Source organism: Octodon degus, unplaced genomic scaffold (assembly GCF_000260255.1).
Source record: "Octodon degus isolate 3935 unplaced genomic scaffold, OctDeg1.0 scaffold00046, whole genome shotgun sequence".
In the NCBI taxonomy this organism is placed as follows: Eukaryota; Metazoa; Chordata; class Mammalia; order Rodentia; family Octodontidae; genus Octodon; species Octodon degus.
The window spans coordinates 13,409,061-13,427,242 of record NW_004524622.1 but is presented as its reverse complement, the minus strand read 5'-3'; the positions used below and the strand labels follow the sequence as shown (position 1 = coordinate 13,427,242).

At 36.4% G+C, this 18,182-nt stretch overlaps 1 protein-coding gene across 2 annotated transcripts; it reads left to right on the top strand.

The window, feature by feature from the left end:
* Nucleotides 1-4,641: 4,641 nt before the first annotated feature.
* Nucleotides 4,642-17,511, top strand: Lipf (lipase F, gastric type). Of its 2 annotated transcripts, none has more exons than XM_023716184.1 (9): nucleotides 4,642-4,743; nucleotides 4,907-5,024; nucleotides 5,859-5,958; nucleotides 7,412-7,521; nucleotides 9,909-10,045; nucleotides 11,968-12,114; nucleotides 14,146-14,217; nucleotides 14,633-14,704; nucleotides 17,158-17,511. In XM_023716184.1, the coding sequence occupies exons 1-9, from the start codon at nucleotides 4,645-4,647 to the stop codon at nucleotides 17,392-17,394; spliced, it is 1,092 nt and encodes a 363-aa protein (XP_023571952.1). In that variant the 5' UTR covers nucleotides 4,642-4,644; the 3' UTR covers nucleotides 17,395-17,511. The 2 variants fall into 2 exon arrangements, with proteins under 2 accessions (XP_023571952.1, XP_004632172.1); XM_004632115.3 differs by having other exon boundaries at nucleotides 5,760-5,958.
* Nucleotides 17,512-18,182: the final 671 nt, after the last annotated feature.

The following is an 18,182-nucleotide window of genomic DNA, read 5'->3' as shown; positions in this document are numbered from 1 at the left end:
AAATAAAAATAAAATAAAATATGTAAATATTCATTTTTAAAATTTCATTTTAGGGAAGGGTCTACAGGGTGTTCAGGATCTCACTACTAGATCAGACTTGTAGTGATTCACCTGTTTATAGCCTCCCAAGAGCTGGGATTACAGGTGCACACCACCATGCCCAATCTCAATTGCCCTCTCAGTGCGCCCCAGGGGCGAGGCCGGCGTGGCAAGCCCCCAGATCGAATCCCCACCTCTTGAGCCTGCTTGTAGGTGCTTTAATCCGCTGAGCTATTTGGTCGGCCCCGTGGTATTTGATATACCTGACTTTTCTTAGTTTATTGAAAGAATAGAATGCTAGTTGGTTATATTATGGGCTTGGTGGAGAAGTCTCAGTTTTTAGCTTGTTTTGTTATTTTCAAGAATAATTATGTCTTAATTATTTCTTCCAGGTATTTAAATGTTAATAAGAAAAACTAGATTTCTAAAAATAAATTAAAAATTAATTTAACAAGTCAGGATATAATTTTGTTTCCCTTATAAGGTACAGATGCTCTTTGTTATTTGTGAATAATTAATTATAATTTTAATCAAAACAATTCAAATATATAATTCATTTGAAAATATATTTACATTGTTCAAACTCTATCCAGTTGATTTTATATAAAGAAAAGGTCATTACATCTCTGTTCTTAAAGGTCAGGGGTAGGTTTTGTGTATTGGCTAGGTCATTATGTACAGAGGAAGAGACTGGTGAACACCATAACGAAACTCTAATTTATCTGGTCACGTTTATTTATTTAACCATCTAGCTGGAATAGCTTTTTAGCTACATTTTTAAAGAGCAAGAGGTGGAGTCTTTGACCATCTTAAGCCTCTTTACCTGAATCAAACTATTTAATCATTCATATTATACTTTTGGCTCATAATTTTTATATGTTTAAGCTATCACGGGTCATTTTAATGCTTTCTAAATCATTTTCCATCATCAAAGCTCCTTTTGCCAATATTTGCATCTCTTAAAAATAAAAGGTGAGAATTTAGTATTATGAATGTGAACTTGAATGCATTGTTTGATTTTTAGGCTTGTCTTTGTAAAATTAGATAATATCTTGATATTATATCTTTGTGGTAATTTAATCTGAAGATGAATAATTCTGTCTATTGTTGAAGGTTTTGTATATAAGAGGTAGATTCATCATTAACCAAAATATAAAGCATCCAGAGAAACATAATCCTTTTTCTGAGGAGACTGTAAGTATCGCTTCTGCTCAGGAATATTATTTGAATTCTCAGATTCATGTATTTAACTCAACTATGTCATTTCTTAAAAAGCTCGTGTACTTGTTGTATATGAATCTGTATAAAAGTGTCAGTGTCAGTTATGGTTTAGTCTTCTAGGATTTGTTTTTTCTTTTGTTTTCTTTATATACATGAAATTCTTTTGGAATGAAAAATTAGTGTATTATTGTAATCAGTTGCTAAAATGAAAGCCTGTTTTCTTTTATTTACTTTTTCTAAGAAGCAGTAAAATAGGCCGTGCCTAAACATAAAGTCTCTGAGCTGACTGTATTGATATACAATATCAAATCATTTGATATCATCCAAATCAATCATTTTTAATTTAGCCATTACTACCAACACTGCTAATGTTCAAAGGCCACTAATATATTTCTTCACATTATAAACCCCTCACTAGAGAAATATGGCCCAAATAATGTCAGTTTCTCTGAGAATCTGACTAGTAATTCCTTACAGAAGTTGACTTAAGCTTATCTTAATTCTTCTAATAGAGAAGAAAAAAATATAATATTTAAAAATAAGTGGCCTAGTTTCAAATATAGGATCAGCTGCTTTCAGCATACATGGGAAAGTCCTCTTGATCTATTTTTCATTTATTTATTTCTTATCTGCAAAATGGGAAATGTAATGCTATCTACCTAATGTAGCTGTTATGAGAATTAAATGCAATGAAAATAATGATAACTATTTTTATCTAATGTTTACTACTACCAGAAATGTCAAAACTCTTGCTTTCATTATTGTAGTGAATGCTCATAATAATGTCAAGAAATATGTTACCGCACATTTTTGAGCCCATGTTGCTGACTTGGGTGATTGGGATGCCCTTTAATGCAAACTATAGTTGTGTTGTCACTTTAAAATGACAACTTAATGGAAGGAATATAGAATATAAAATTGTACTTCAGAGAGGTTTGATTAAAACTTTCTGGTGTAACTATTAGAATATTGCTAGTTCTAACAGCATAACATTGTCCTTTCCTTAAATTTCATTTTGTAAAGATAGGTTTAGCTGAAAAAAGAAAAAAGCCAGGGATATAGCTCAGTAGTATAAGTACCTGCCTGGCAAGCATAAGGTTCCAAGTTTGACCCCCAGTACAAAAAAAAAGATGGATTTAGTTAAAAACCATCTTAAAGACACACTGTTAAGTCTAATTATCTAATTTCTATCCTAAATAAATGGCGAAACCATTAGATCAGCTGGTCAGATTTGTATGTTAAGAATTCCAGTCTATCTTAACAGTAAGTCAGGCACCTGTATGTACTACACATTAATTATAATAATTGTACAATCATTTTGAAGATGTTGATAGCACCTGAGAAGTCACCCCTTTGCAAAGAACTACACTTGAGCGCTATGACTTGAGTCTTAAAAGTTCATCATATACAATTAAATCTTTTTGTATATGACCTCCAGGTATTATTAGTAATGTCTCAGTAAATAATTATTGGGTGATTTATTTCAGAAACACTAAAAATGATTTCATTTAAACACATACTCCCACACAATATCCCTTAAAATATTTGATTCCAAATGTTTGCTCTCCCTTGAGGCTTCTTTATAAGCTTAATATCTGAAGATCCTTAAACTTACAGTTGATGATTATAACACAAAAGGAAATTTGAATATTCTAATGTTACATATTATCTGTACTGAGAAGCAAATGATAACTACCACCACAGGATCAGAAAAGTACAGCCCAATAGCACTTTTTCTTTAATGAGAGAAAATAGTAAAATGAAATTTCAAGCAAAATTAAAAAAAAAAAAAAGTAGGGCTGGCGAGATAGCTCAACTAAGTGCCTGCTTAAGCAAATTCAGGGACTGGGGTTCATTCCCCAACACCACATGCGGTGCCTGCCAAGACCCCAGGCACACTGAGCAGGCCATTGAGATCAAGCATGGTGGCACACACCCATAATCCTGGCTCTGGAGAGGCTGAAAATATAAGGATCACTAAGAGTCTGAGCTGTGTAGTGAGATCCTGTGCCAAATACATTAAAAAGCAAAACAAAACAAAAATACCCCAACTCTTCTCTAGTAATTTTGAGTGCTTTTTGGTTATATACTGGAAATTAAACTCAGGTCCTCAAAGGCATCATACCACTGTGCAGCTAAATCCCCAGTTTGAGTGTTTATTGAGTACTTATTTTCTGAGAAAATGCTGAAGAGATGCCTCATGGACCACAAGTTGATATGCAAGGCTTATAAATTTTAAAATTGGTAAGTCAGTGTAAGCAGAAACCTACCTAGCTCTTATGAGGAGTTATGTCTAGTAAGATCATAAAATGGGATGTTTTAAATCTAAAAAGTACATTCAATCATTGATCTATATTGCTCTTGACCTGTATTGCCTTATGATTGAAAAAAATCTAACAATTTTGATAAAGTAATTATGTACTCATTTAAATAATAGTACTAATTCAACATATTTGAAATTATTACTGTAAAATATACAAAAAATGATTTAGAAAATCTACTAAATCTTTTTTCAAATAATGATACTGCTTTTCCTTTTTTGTTGATAAATACTTGTGAAAAACTAACTATACCAGGTCATCCAATATGTTGTTGATTTTATAATTTTCAAGGCTACCTAAATAATTTCCATGTGATAATATCTCAACAAAAAATTAAAAAACCAATAACTTTCCTAAAATTATATTCACACATTTCTCCAACTATCATCGTATTTTTAAGAAGTGATGGCAAAGTTTAAATCTCTAGAATGAATAAATAAATCCCCATAATGATTTAACATGAAAAATATAAGAAAATGGCTACTATAAGCAATATTTTTAAAAAAAAATCATGAAAGCTAAAAATACATGTTATACCAGGTTGGATCTAGAGGTATTGTACAGATTTTTTTTTGTACAGATTAAACATTCATATAACTCTCACTCTCTTCCTGGGCTCTCAAGTAAGTTAGCAAATGTTTGAAACTTCAAGCATGAGGAGAGCATTTTGCCTGATAGTTAGAAGATTTTTTTTTCAATTTAGTTTTATTCCATAAGACTTAAATATAAAGTAGGAAATGTTCTTAAATAAGGGAATCAAAAAGAGTGCAAATGTGTTGAACAGTAAAATGAATCTGCCGGGAACCAAGCGTAGGACTCAGTGGCACTGCACCTGCCTGGTAAGCACAAGGTACTGGGTAGGGCTCCTGCTACCAAATACAGGGGAAAAAAGGATGAACCTGCTGCCATGCATATTTTCCAGTTGGTTGTCCAACAGAATCTGATCAAACTCAAACATTTCTCTATTTTGAGTGATGGTAAAATAGTCATAAATGTGAGTATTAGGAAAATGTAATGGATTAACCATGTCACTGGTTATTCTTTCATTTCAGAGAGAGCCAAAATGTGGTTGCTCTTAACAGTGACAAGTTTGATATCTGCACTTGGAACTACACATGGCTTCCTGGAAAATACGAAGAATCCTGAAGCAAATATGAATGTTGTAAGTCACTGGGGGCAGAAGGTGAAAAAATCTATAAATACAAGAGATAGTACTATGATTTACAATCACAGTGGTTTAAGCTTTTAAGTAGCCACCTAAAAATATTACCTATTTACTAGTTGTATTTGAAAGTCAGAACATAAAGCATTGGTTTCCTCCTCAGAGTCAAATGATTGAATACTGGGGATACCCATGTGAAGAATACAACGTGGTGACTGAAGATGGCTATATCCTTGGAGTCTACAGAATTCCTCATGGGAAGAAAAATTCAGAGAATAAAGGTAGAACTTTCCCTTCCCTTTCTCCTCTCCCCTTTCTTTTTTCTTCTGTCGCTTTCATTTTTTTCATCTTGCTCCATCCTTCCCTATATTTCTTTCCCTTTTTCTGCTTTCTTTCATTTATGTTGAAGGATTTAATGCTTGTTTATTGTGGAAATGTAACAACTAAGCCATACAAAGATCAGCATTAAACCAATGAGACAGATAAATAAACTACTGCCAGTTTGTTGTGTGCAGACTAGTAAACTGCAAGTCCCGAGGAAGCCACCTAACCCTGCCACAGGGAGTCAAGGAAAGTTGTTCGCAGACAAAGTAACTGAATGAGTCCTAAGAATTAAAAGCAGTGTAGCTGGGGTGTGGAGTATAGTCTCTGTGTTGAAGGGGCATTTGTGTTATTCTATTAAAATTAATCTTTTTCTCATTGCACAAAATTACGACATGCAGAAAGAATAAAACTTTACTGCCCATTGCCCATATAAGTTAACATAGTGTTGAACTTCCTGAGTGCATAATTTTAATATTATTATTGAGGTATAATTGAGATTATAGTAAATGGTACCTACTTAAAGTGTGTAAAATGATAAACTTTAGTATCTTAGAAACTAGTAATGTGAGAAAAGACAGTTCAGATATGAGATTTAAATATGTTCAATTCAGCAAATGAGTTCCACTGTATTCACATGTTGATGTTAGTGTAAGAATAAATCTATGAAGCTTTTCATCAATTTTCTTCCTTAGGTCAGAGACCAGTGGCCTTTCTGCAGCATGGTTTAATCGCATCAGCCACAAACTGGATTGCAAACCTGCCCAACAACAGTCTGGCCTTCATCCTGGCAGATGCTGGTTTTGATGTGTGGCTGGGAAACAGCAGAGGAAACACCTGGTCCAGGAGAAATTTGTACTTCTCACCGGACACAGTAGAATTCTGGGCTTTCAGGTAAGGAACAGAGAGCAATGGAAATGAGCAATTGAAAATAAATTTTGGGGGACTGGGGAGATAGCTCAGGTGAATAAGTGCTTCCCTGGCAAGCACAAGGGCCTGAGTTCAAACCCCAGCTCCACAAAAAAGTAATTAATTAATTAATGAAATAAATAAATAAATAAACTTTGGGTTCTGAAAGCATGCATATCTTTTATTCCTCATCCAGTCTCATTTGAATAAATTATACCCCAAGTAGTATGAGAAGGAAACTATTTTTTCATTCTGATTCTTCTTGGATTCTTTTGTAGGTCTCATTCCAAACTTAGCTTTTTCTTCAAACTTTCTACCACCTTATTACCACTATGAGGGTATCTTGAACACGCTTTTCCACATGGGATGAGAAATATATCTGAAGTAAAGGTTTTTATCTGAAAACATGCATCCTGGCAAATTCCAAAAGAAGTATCCATGTAGGTTCAGGAGGGCATTATACCCAGTTGGGAGAACAACCTGGGTCATCTTCAAAGAACAAAATTTATGCATCATGGAGAGATCTTGAAAGGTTTTCCTATGACTAGACTGCTTGTGCCTTCTTCCTGGACATTGCTAATTGAGACAGAGAGCAGAAGAGAATTCAGCTAATGATGCTGAGGTGAATATGTTCGAGGAGTTGGCAGGAAGTCGAGGTGCGGGTCCCAGTGTGGGGGGGTGAGTGACCAGAGAGATGACTGTGGATGCTGCTATCAGGCAGTACAGTGAGAAGCCACTATAAAGTTTTAAAATGGAAAGTTTTCATTTTAAAAATAGCATCCTGATTGATGTGTGAAAAATAAAGAGGGGGAGAATTCATATTAGATAGCTGTCTCAGTTACTCTTCTCTCATGGATGGGACAAAATACCTGACATGCAAAATGAAGGAAGCAAAGGCTTATTTAGCTCACAGTTAGTAGAGGTTTCAGGCCATGCTCAGCTGGCTCCAAGGCAGAGTGGCACGTGGCAGCAGAGCAGCCTCTCATGATGGTGGCAAAGAGTGACAACGAAGGGAGAAGCAACAGCTCAGGCACACCCATAATCCCAGCATTGGATCATGAATCAATCATGGACTCCAGAAGCTGCCCCATGACTACAGGAGGCTTTCAGGGGATTGGACACAAATTGTAACCATAGCATTGGAACACAGCACACAAATGTCTTCAAAATCTGATGCTCCAATTCAAGGATGGAAATAACTCCCAACTATAGACACTTATTTGAATCAGACTGCAGTCACAATTCCAAGTTTCAGAAGTGCTGTCAGTGGCTTACAAGGAGCCACCCCACAGGGCTTCTAACATTCTCTAAGTTTATAAGCAGAAATGTTTAGAGAATCTATTTTGCTAATTCTCAGGGTCTTATCTATAAATATGTGTGGATATTAGAAATTATAGTAAAAATATATTCCATTTGATGTATTTATTTGCTCTTGTAGTTTCGATGAAATGGCTAAATATGATCTTCCAGCCACAATTGACTTCATTGTAGAGAAAACTGGACAAGAGAAGATTTACTATGTTGGTCATTCTCAGGGCACCACCATCGGTAAGTAAAGGCATTGAGACTAGGTAGATCAGTTCCTATAGATCCCTTCCCAGTAGGGATAGAATCTAATTACATTAACTGTTTTCCACTTACTATAAAATCTAATGCCTATGACAACCCAGTGACACAGGACAACTATTAATCCAATTGTATAGATGGATAAGCAAAGCATAGAGGCGAATAATTTGTCCAAGGTAATGTGATATATTGCTAATAGGATCAACATATACCATCTTAGGCAATCTGACTCTCAAGTCAACATCTTATAACCTCTAGATTATTACTCCTGCAATAATGCATGCTAGAGTATGATAGTCTGGATTAGGAGGAGTTGGTAGCCGAGGAAGTAATGATGTGAAGTCAGCATAAAGATATCTTTTAGAAATATTTTGGAGATGGAACCAACAGGATTTTCTTGACATATTGAATAAGAAATCTAAGGAATAAAACAGTAAAAATGTAACCATTTTTAGATGAGGATAATGTCAAGGTTTGTGTACTGAGCACCAGGGCTCGTGGGATGGTGGAAAGCCACTAGCCAAGATGAGGAAGGCAATGAGAAGAGCTGGTTTGTGAAGGAGAACAGGAGCTCGGGTTTGAAACACTGTGAAGTTCTTATTACAGGTCTACAAAGCATAGCTAAGCAGTCAGTTCTACTCACAAGTGTGGAATTCAGGGAGAAGGCTGAAATAAAAGTACAAAGCAGGTGTCCTTGATACATGAAACAGAATGTAAGAAGCAAAGGAGTGAATTTGATGAAGAAAAGGAAGAAGTTCAAACATAAACCTGGTGTTACACCTTAATTTAGAAGAGAGGGAATCAAGAAAAAAAATTGGGACATAATGATAAATAATAAAAGTAATAATAATACTGGACAAAGAAAGCCATAAGTATCTGCTGCTCTGAAAGCCAAGAGGAAAAAGTGCTTGAGGATGAGAAATATGGTCATTCTTGGAAAGGTTAAGTGCAGTGAAGTCTGAGAGGCAATCCCTGGGCTTAGTAACCTAGGAGGACAGGGATTTCTGTGACAGCAGCTGTGATGGAGAAGGTGGAGTGAAAGCATAATGAAGTGAGTTCAAGAGAAGTTATAAAGGGAAGAAATGAGGTGGAAGTAGGAGGGGAAATAGGAAGTTGTGCAAGAGAAGTCACGGTATGCTTCCTGCTGTTCTTCGCTCCTACCTGATGCCCATTCTTCCTACTATAATTCTAAGTTTTTGGAACACCCACAAAGAGGCACACACAAGGAGAGTAGGTGAAAGCCATGATGGAAACTTGAAACATTGCTCCTCCAACTGTGTGTTCAATCCAACATAGTGATTTCAACTGTAGAATTTTACACTCAGAAGAACAGGTGTAGGGCTGAAGAGATAGCTCAGTAGAGTTAGTGCTTGCCTGGCAAGCACAAGGTCCTGAGTTCAATCCCCAGTACCACAAAACAAAACAAACAAACAAACAAACAAATGGGCATAGTGTAATAGATAATGTTCCCAAAACAAAGGTGAGGATGAACTCTCAGGATATTTCTTGGGGAAACATTTTTAGAGGAATAACAAAATGCAGGGCCAGCTAGAAGGAGAAGTTGGGCTGTGAAATAATCCCAGAAAGGCCTCAGTTGGCCCTGTACAGTATGGCTGATTGGAGTCTTCCTTAGTGAGGCCCAATAGCTTGGCCTTTTTTCCTACTTGACCAGTTGTTAGGTGTAGGCTGCTCTGGAGGGGTGTATATATACTTGGAGAAATAGATTTCTCCAGCAGAAGCAAATGCAAAAAGGACTGATGGCTGGGTGCAGTCAAACTCTTCCCTATGGCCAGGACTTAAGCACAGCCTGTGACTCAAAGGGCAAGCTGGACAGGAAACCATCCATGATCCATGGACAGCAACTGCAGATCCTTTGTTAAAAAGTAGGGAATTTTCTCAGTGATTAAAATTTACTTTATTTTCTAAAACAGTAAAAATGTCACTACTTTCAGATGAAAATCTATATGAATCTATACCATAATCCTTTTATTGTTTTAATAGTATACATAGCACCAGCATACTGCAGTGTCCTGATTTTTATTGAGGATATAGGTTGAGTACATAGGGGTATTAAATTACTGAGATGCAATATGACTTCCGTTGGGCCTTACTGAGGTGAATAGAATTATTTGACATCAAATAACTCCAATCTTCTACTTTTTGAATTACTTTATTTTTGGATATTTCCTTTCTTCTTTTTTTAACTACTATTTATTTAAAATTATGATCACCAGGCTCCAAGCAAAGAGAAATGCCAATTTCACAGCTTGTCTCAAACATCACCTTAGTAAGTACAAGATAACAGCACACTCACCTAAACAAAACACATACATACATCCTTTCTTCACTCATTCCTCCTTCTGTTTCAGGTTTTATCGCTTTCTCTACCAATCCCAAATTGGCTGAAAAAATCAAAACCTTTTATGCATTAGCTCCAGTGGCAACTGTGAAGTATGCAACAAGCCTTTTAAAAAAGCTTTCATATGTTCCTACATTTCTCTTCAAGGTATGTGATTCTTTTTAGTTAACTGAATCTAAACAAATGATTTCCTTAGATTTTAACATGATAGAAAGAGAAGAAAAATATCTGTTGGACAAGTATTTTGTGTTGGGGTGTTTGTATTTTAGGGAAGGGTCTACAGGGTGTTCAGGTGTCACTACTAGATCAGACTCATCGTGATCCGTCCATTTACAGCCTCCCAAGAGCTGGTGTTACAGACACATGCCACCATGCCCAGTCTCCATTGCCCTCTCAGGGTGCCCCAGGGGCGGGGCTGGCACATCAGGCCCAGGGATTTAATCCCCACCCCTGTGCCTGCTTGCAGGTGCTTTAATCCACTGAGCTATTTGGCCAGGCCCTTGGAAAACACTTTTGCAGCCCATACTGGAGCTGCAGGCACTTGTATTACTTTGTGGCACTGACCATATTTGCATCCTCTCTACAGCCTGTGAGATGCCACTAACGCTCACTCTTGACCACTTCACTCTCTCTTGTGGGTCACCAATGCTCTTTATGTGGGAAACCAAGGAAGCGTTTCTGCCTCTTCACAAACATTTCCCTCAGCAAGCACTCTACGTACATCTGCAAGGCTGTAATTGCACTCCAGTAGCAAAAGGCAAAGCAGAACAGTGAAAGAAGAAGCACAATCTACCAGGATCTTAAAAACTGCAGAAGGGAAATAAAAGAAACAAAGAGAAAAGGCAAAACAGAGAAAAGGAATCAATGATTCAGTGAGAATACTCCCAGACCTGATTAGATAACTACTGGCTTTCCTAAGAGCTCTTTTTGTAAGAGCTTCTTCATCTTGGAGATGAACATGGAGATTCATGGAGATTTCATAGGGTAGAGTTTGGATTTCAGAAAAACAATAAATACTAAATGCTTTATTGAGCAAGTATGCATGCACAGTAGCTATTAATGATCTTTACTTTCAGTGATTAGTATCCTACTTCTCCCACAACTGAAACAACAACACACACACACACACACACACACAGAGACAAATTCCTTTATGATGTTTCATCTTAGAAAACTAAATATAGGGCCAGGGAGATAGCTCAGCAGCATAAGCGCCTGCCTGGCAAGCACAAGGTCATGAGTTCAATCCCTCATACCACACACACACACACACACACACACACACACACACACACACCAAAACTAAATATAATATAAGTTTCCTTCTATGGTTTTGTACTATTCATTTATTTTTAATTTGTGTTTACATGAAGAGACTATACCTATATCAAACTTCATTTTTAGACCTTTTATTTGAAATCTGAATTTCTGTGATGATGGTGACTTTATTTATTGTTTCATTGACTCAGAACTTATTTCCAACTTGTACTTAGATTGTCTTACACTAAAACAGAAATTGGTTTCTTAAAAAAAGCTTGAGATAGGATTCTAGGCATCCTATAGTTCTAATCAGCCCAAGATGCTATTTATTAACTTCATGTTTTCTCATACATAAGATGAAAAAGTCCAATTTTCCTCCCAAATTAGAACAAATGTCTAAATGTTTTGCTGAAAATATTGTTCAGAATCATTGTTCTCCTCCCATATTTCCATAATTGCTACTGAGATTACTTATCTTGGCATGGACTTAAGACAGTGTCATGTTGCTCTTTGATTTTTACTCCACAATTCTTATCACTCCAAATAGATTGTGACTTGCTGGGTCTTTGCCTCATCCCATCAGCTAGTTCCATTCTCCATGATATAAGAGACACCAAATACTGACATTCGCCTGTCCATTTCACAACTTCATTGTAGAAATTAAATAGAGAAAGTATAGGAAATGTCGAAAAAAGACCCACTCAGAAATAAGAAAATATCATCTGCTGAAAACTCCTGCTAAGTAGATTAGATAATTCTTTTTTGCAGCTTAATTGCTTCAATGCTGTAATGAATCTTTTATTTTTCAGCTTATATTTGGTGACAAAATGTTTTTGTCACATAACTTCTTTGATCAATTTCTTGCGACTGAGGTGTGCTCACGTGAGTTTGTGGATCTTGTTTGCAGCAATACCTTATTTATCTTCTGTGGATTTGACAGTAAAAACTTCAACACGGTTTGTATACATTGCAATTTTTATTCTGAATCTTTTTGATGTGCATATTTGATTAATTTTCATCATCATTTTGAAATAGCTTTAGAAGTTTATCAGAAGTAGAAGTAGCTCCAGAATTATGCTCGTGATATCATGGTAAACCCAAGAGTAATCATAAGTTATTATTCCCAGTTTCATAATCTCTTGCTCCCTGTGATCACCTGAATTTCTCTTCAAGTAAATAATTAGCCTGAAGGGGGAAAAGCTCTGTACTCACTTGTGACTGACCACACAATTGGTGTGGCATTTAATTTCTGTGATAGAAGACATAAAACCATATAATTGAGCTGGAGTCTCTACAGGGATGATATTTGGCACTAAAGAAATCTTGTATTTTTAATTTCTCTCCTCATTCTCATATATTTTATAAAATATATTTTAGAGCAACTATTTATGTAATACCTGGCCCATAGTCTTCATTGGAACTTCCACTTGCTTTGCATGGATTGAGAAAGTGTAATACTATAAAGTAATTAAGTATTTAAATGTGGGTCAGCCTAAAATCAAATCTTACCTTTGGAATTGACTTAGCATCCTTTGTCGTGGTGTCTTCATCCACACAATATGTTGTTGTGAAGCAGCAAATACATATATGATATATAGAGTATATTATGAAGTATAGAGTGATATAAGAACCCCTCACAGAGGGTTCAGTTTGCCATCTGGCAGTGGCACCTAGATGAAAAAGGACAGACAGAGCTGAAATTGAAGGGACACTGGGAAGAATAATTGCTCTCAATGGAACAAATGGCCAAGTCAGAGTGTTCCTGGCTTTTATTGGTACTAATCAGGGAGGTGGGGGAGGGGCTCAAGGCAAAATGCATGGAGGAGGAACTTTACAGGCATTGAGTAGAAAGGAAAAAGAGAGCACTCTTGCACCAGGCACAGAGGCCTTCCAACTATTGTGCAACAGATAACTTGATACATGCAATGACATCTTTACTGCCAGGAAGCTGTAAGTCTTTGTAAGTTCCATGGCCTTAGGGGATGTGATATCTTATGTCTTAGCCCTGGAGTCTCACAGGCTCCTGCTCAAGCCTTCATTTCAGCCATCATCTGGAGGGACAATTCTCTCACAAGTGCTGCGATGTCATGTTTTTTTTTTTTTTTTTTTTTTTTTTTTTGCTGAACCGGTGATTGAACTCAGGCCCTTGCACTTGCCAGAGAAGCACTTATTCCACTGAGCCATCTCCCCGGCCCAATACCTTTCAATTTTTATTGCTTCTTTTGAGTTCTTTACATTAGGGAGACCTGTTCTGAAACTGTTTCACTGCTATTTTATCTTTTTTCTCATTAAAATGAAAAAATAGATAAATAAATAAAAATACTATATAAAGATAGTTAATCATTTGAAATTGTCCATACTCTAAGACCCAATATGAATTGGCCTATGCAATTTGAGTAGGGGACTCTGGGAATTTGAGTAAGGTGGATGAACTGGAGTCCAATAGAGTATCATAACTGAGATATATACACATATAATGACTATCATATATCTGATGTACAGAAAATAATATATATGTACACAATATATATCATAAACCACATCTCATTTTTAATGTTCTACAAAGCAAGAGCCTTGTGTGTGAATGTTTTATAATTATTACTGTCTTGTAATTCTTTAATTTACAGCACTCCGGCTCTTAGTAGAGAAGAATAAAAAGATGAGAATTTAAATTCAAAGATCCACATTAAATTCTCTGGCTTCATACTTTCTGTATGAAATGATAGTTCTCTGAACTTCTTTGAAGCTTAATGTCATTTTTATGAGATGTGACAATACACTTACTCTGCACCCACAAATTAAATGAGTTGGATCATGCAATGCACTTTTCAAACTCTAATGTGACAAAAGCTCTCTTGCTCATATCCTTCTGATAAAAGCTTTTCTAAAACATTTTATTGGAATCAGAAAATTTAGATCTTAGCAGTTTTCCATAAGCCAAATATGTGTCTCAGTATGCGTATGTGTGTTTATGTATTTGATTCTAGAGTCGCTTGGATGTGTATCTGTCACATAATCCTGCAGGAACTTCTGTTCAAGACATTCTCCACTGGGCCCAGGTATCATTGCTCCAATGCTGTTAAAATTTATTTGTAGGTCTCAACACTTAAACTGTACCTAAAGCACATTCATAAAACATTCTGTCAGGTGCTTCTGACAGGTAATTTTCTGGCATATGATTATCATATGAAAATAGATATGCTTCCATATGAATGAAAGTTTATGAAAACAGCTACTTTGCATAGCAAAGCCTGATATTTACAACTTGGCACCTGTGAGAAAAATTGTGTTATACAAAACTGCATTTAAACACATATGCCTATCTCATCCTACCTAATAATTTTTACTTTGAATGAGAAAACTTTGAAATAATTATTTAAATTGAAGATAAACTCCTTGGAAATGAATGAATTTTATCTTTCTCATAGTAAGAATACTTTTTATTTCTTTGTGTTTCTAATGTTTCTACTTTAGGCTGGTAGGTCTGGAAAATTTCAAGCTTTTGACTGGGGAAGCCCATATCTGAACATGATACACTTTAATCAGGTAAGCTTCTTAAAATTGATATTATTCACATTTTGAAAGACAGGGAGATAAAAAATTAAAGAAGAAGTTATGCAACCCACACACCTATTTTTGAGAAATTGTTGGTGCCTCATCTCCTACTGCCTCACATTGCTGAAAAGCTATGTGTTGCTCATGTGCTACTTCCACCTGCTTTCGACCAGCTCAACACCACTTGGGAAGGCTGCCCAGGACTTGGCTCTGCCCATTGTCATGACACAGACCTGCTGTCTAACCTCATCATCCAGCATGCTGTTCTCTGCTTATTGATGGGCAATCAACTGATATAATGAGCTAACAACTGTGGCCATACATGATTGAACTGGAATCTCTAGTTTCCTCAAACAGTCATCTCTCCATTATTGGCTGCCAAAGGAGTCATTTCATAGGAACAGATTCTCATGCAAAAGTGAGAGGAGGCATCTTTGAAGGTCAAGTCTGGAAATATTTTTCAGCAGGCATGGGGCTTGTGGATCAAGCAAGCATACTGCACAGTCTCCTCACTTGTAGTACAAAAGACCCTGCTTAGGAGTTCATCTTATTGGTGATTAATATGAGTTAGGCAATAATACTGTATCTCTCTACCCAGACTCAAAAAGTTATTGACATGATTCAATGGGGTATGTGTTTTACAGCTCAAGGTAAACTCTCATGTTATTCTAATTTGGAACAAGGAAAGTATCCTATCTTGCTGTGTAATCCTTCCTTCTCCATGCTTTTTTATATAAGTAGTAGCTAAAATCTCTACTATATTTTCACCTGTTTCTATGACTTGAAATTTAGGATGGGTTTATATGTTCTTGTAACAACACTCTATGTGTAGAGAGATATTTCCATTATTTTATGTCCTTATGTCTTTCAAAACGTTTTCAAAATACCATCAAAGCAAACTTTGGTTGAAACCTCTTTTTCCCCAACTTATCACCTTCTAATAGCTCCAAATCTCAGGTTTGTTTTGAACAATCTTACTACTGGGCTGTAATGTTGATAATTAGATTACTTCACCTTAGATGGTCAAGTGAGATCTGGAATACTCTTTCCCCAAGTTTCCTCCTTCTGACCAACCCAATAGCAAGTTTGGTAGGTCTTGAGCTAACTGAAACAGTGACAGTAATTGAAGAGCCAGAGTTCGTATCTATGAAACTCTTTGAACAATGGGATATTAACAAAAGAAAGTGTGTTTGCAATTATAGACATTATCCAAACTATTTTCTCTATTAGATGAAAGAAGAAATACAATAGAAAACACTAAAAATACCAGGAAGGGCCAGTGAGATAGCTCAGGGACTAAGTACCTGCCTAGGCAAGCACAAGGACCTGAGTTTGATCCCTGGTACTGTATGCCATTACAAAAGGCCCACCCCAGGAGGTGTGGTGGCCCATGTCTATAATCCCAGTGCTGGGGAGGCTGAAAACAGGAGGATCACTAGAAGTCCAAGCTGCACAGTGAGACCCTGTACTAAATACTTAGAAAAAACCCCCCAGGAATAATTACATATGATCATTTTTGCTATGGTGTGTTGACTGATAAGTGAGGCTAGAAAAATATTTAACATATTGGATTAATGTTCCTTAAAGTGTGACATAAAAAATTGTAATCAAATTGTGTCTCTGCTGTGGGAAAATTTGAGGTGATTCTTTTGTTTCCTTTTCTGCATTATGGTTCTCCTTAAAAATCTATGTTAAGGGGCCGGGGAGATGGCTCGGTAGAATAAGCACTTCCCTGGCAAGCGCAAGGGCCTGAGTTCAATCCCTGGTTCTGCAAAAAAAAAAAAAAAAAAAAAAAAAAAAAAAGTCTATGTTAATGGTGATTTTCTAGAAATATAAATTGGAGCTAATACCTTTTTTCAGACATTAAGCAATGCATAGTAAAATATGGTTAGGATTAAATAAATACAACTCTTTAGATTAATAGACCTATCCAATGAATATAACATGGAGAAATAATAGAAATTGCTCGGAACATTTTGAGGAGATTTTTCTTCAGTGGGGTAAAAATGATTACATTTCAAAGTAGTAGAAATAATCATCAATATTAGAATCTGCAAATTTATCTTCTTCAGCTTGAGTTGAGGTCTGTTTTAAATTTACAAGAATTATCATCTAAAGCCTTGTGATTTTGGTCATGGTTCAGGACCACCAGCATCAGTATACCTTCGGATGCAGCCTGCCTGCAGGTTTCTCCTGTTTACTGTGTCAGTCTTCATTTGCATCAGATTCCTGGATGTTGACAGGCCTGTTAGAGTGAGAAGCATAGATCCAAAACATACTGTGTCTAAAATTCTTTATAGATAAAGGTGAATTTCTTGGAGCAATCATTGTTAGAATTTATTAGAAAGCTAAATTAATTAATATTATACAGTCTACCCAAGGTATAAGTACTGGGTTTAAAGCGTGGGTACCTGAATTGTGACTCTTTCTCTTGTGTATTGTAGAGCACACCTCCCTACTATGACGTAACAGCCATGACTGTGCCCATTGCAGTGTGGAATGGTGGCCATGACTTGTTGGCTGACCCCCAGGACGTTGATGATCTGCTTCCAAAGCTCTCCAATCTCATTTATCACAAGGAGATTCTGCCTTACAATCACTTGGACTTTATCTGGGCAATGGATGCCCCCCAAGAAGTTTATAATGAAATTGTTTCTATGATGACAGAAGATAAAAATTAGCTCTGGATTTAAAAAATTATCCATTTAGTTTTCCAAAATGTTTTCTTCTCTTACATGTGGCATTCTGCAACGTTTAAAACTCAGTGCTTCTTCCTGTAATTTGGACTGTAGAAATATATTGGCATCAACAAACTTTCCATTTGCCATTTTGAATTTTTTTTTAAAAAAAGTTTAATTTTGATTTAGAAATTATCTAAAAATTCCCAAGAGGAGACATGCCAGGGAGTGTGACACTTCCCCTCAAATATTCACATTAAGTTTCTAGTCTCAGTTCAGATTAGGAGCCATGAACTATGAATGCTGCCAAAGACAGTCTTGGAGTTACATATTGACTCCTTTTATGCACTCTTGATATGGCGTGAGCTGCTTGTCACTGTTATGGGCAATTGCTGTTGTCACTGCAGCTCTGCCTCTCCGGGTACACCGTGGAGGTGTCTCTTGTGCCTTTGAAGTCAGCCTCCTGAGAAGGCTTCCAGGGAAATGAACAGAATTGAGGTCAGCTCACTTCCTCCTCTCAGACAGGGGAGTGGAAGGGCAACTTGTGAGGCAGCAACAACTCCAGCCTTGATTGAGAAAGCTGAGACTTAAATAGTATGCTAGGTTTTGGACTTCAACCACAAAACAGACACCAACAAACTAAACTATCTTGAAATCACTGCCACTGCCCTGTCAACCACAGCAGCCAGAAACTTACTTTCTTTCTTTCTTTCTTTCTTTTTTCTTTCTTTCTTTCTTTCTTTCTTTCTTTCTTTCTTTCTTTCTTTCTTTCTTTCTTTCTTTCTTTCTTT

What these genes read in the sequence shown, in the direction of transcription:
- Lipf (XM_004632115.3), top strand. Translation starts at nt 4,645, where the DNA reads ATGTGGTTGCTCTTAACAGTGACAAGTTTGATATCTGCACTTGGAACT. An exon ending in GTAGAATTCTGGGCTTTCAG is followed by an intron (nt 5,959 to 7,411) that starts GTAAGGAACAGA and finishes TTGCTCTTGTAG; the next exon opens with TTTCGATGAAATGGCTAAAT. An exon ending in ACATTCTCCACTGGGCCCAG is followed by an intron (nt 14,218 to 14,632) that starts GTATCATTGCTC and finishes TTTCTACTTTAG; the next exon opens with GCTGGTAGGTCTGGAAAATT.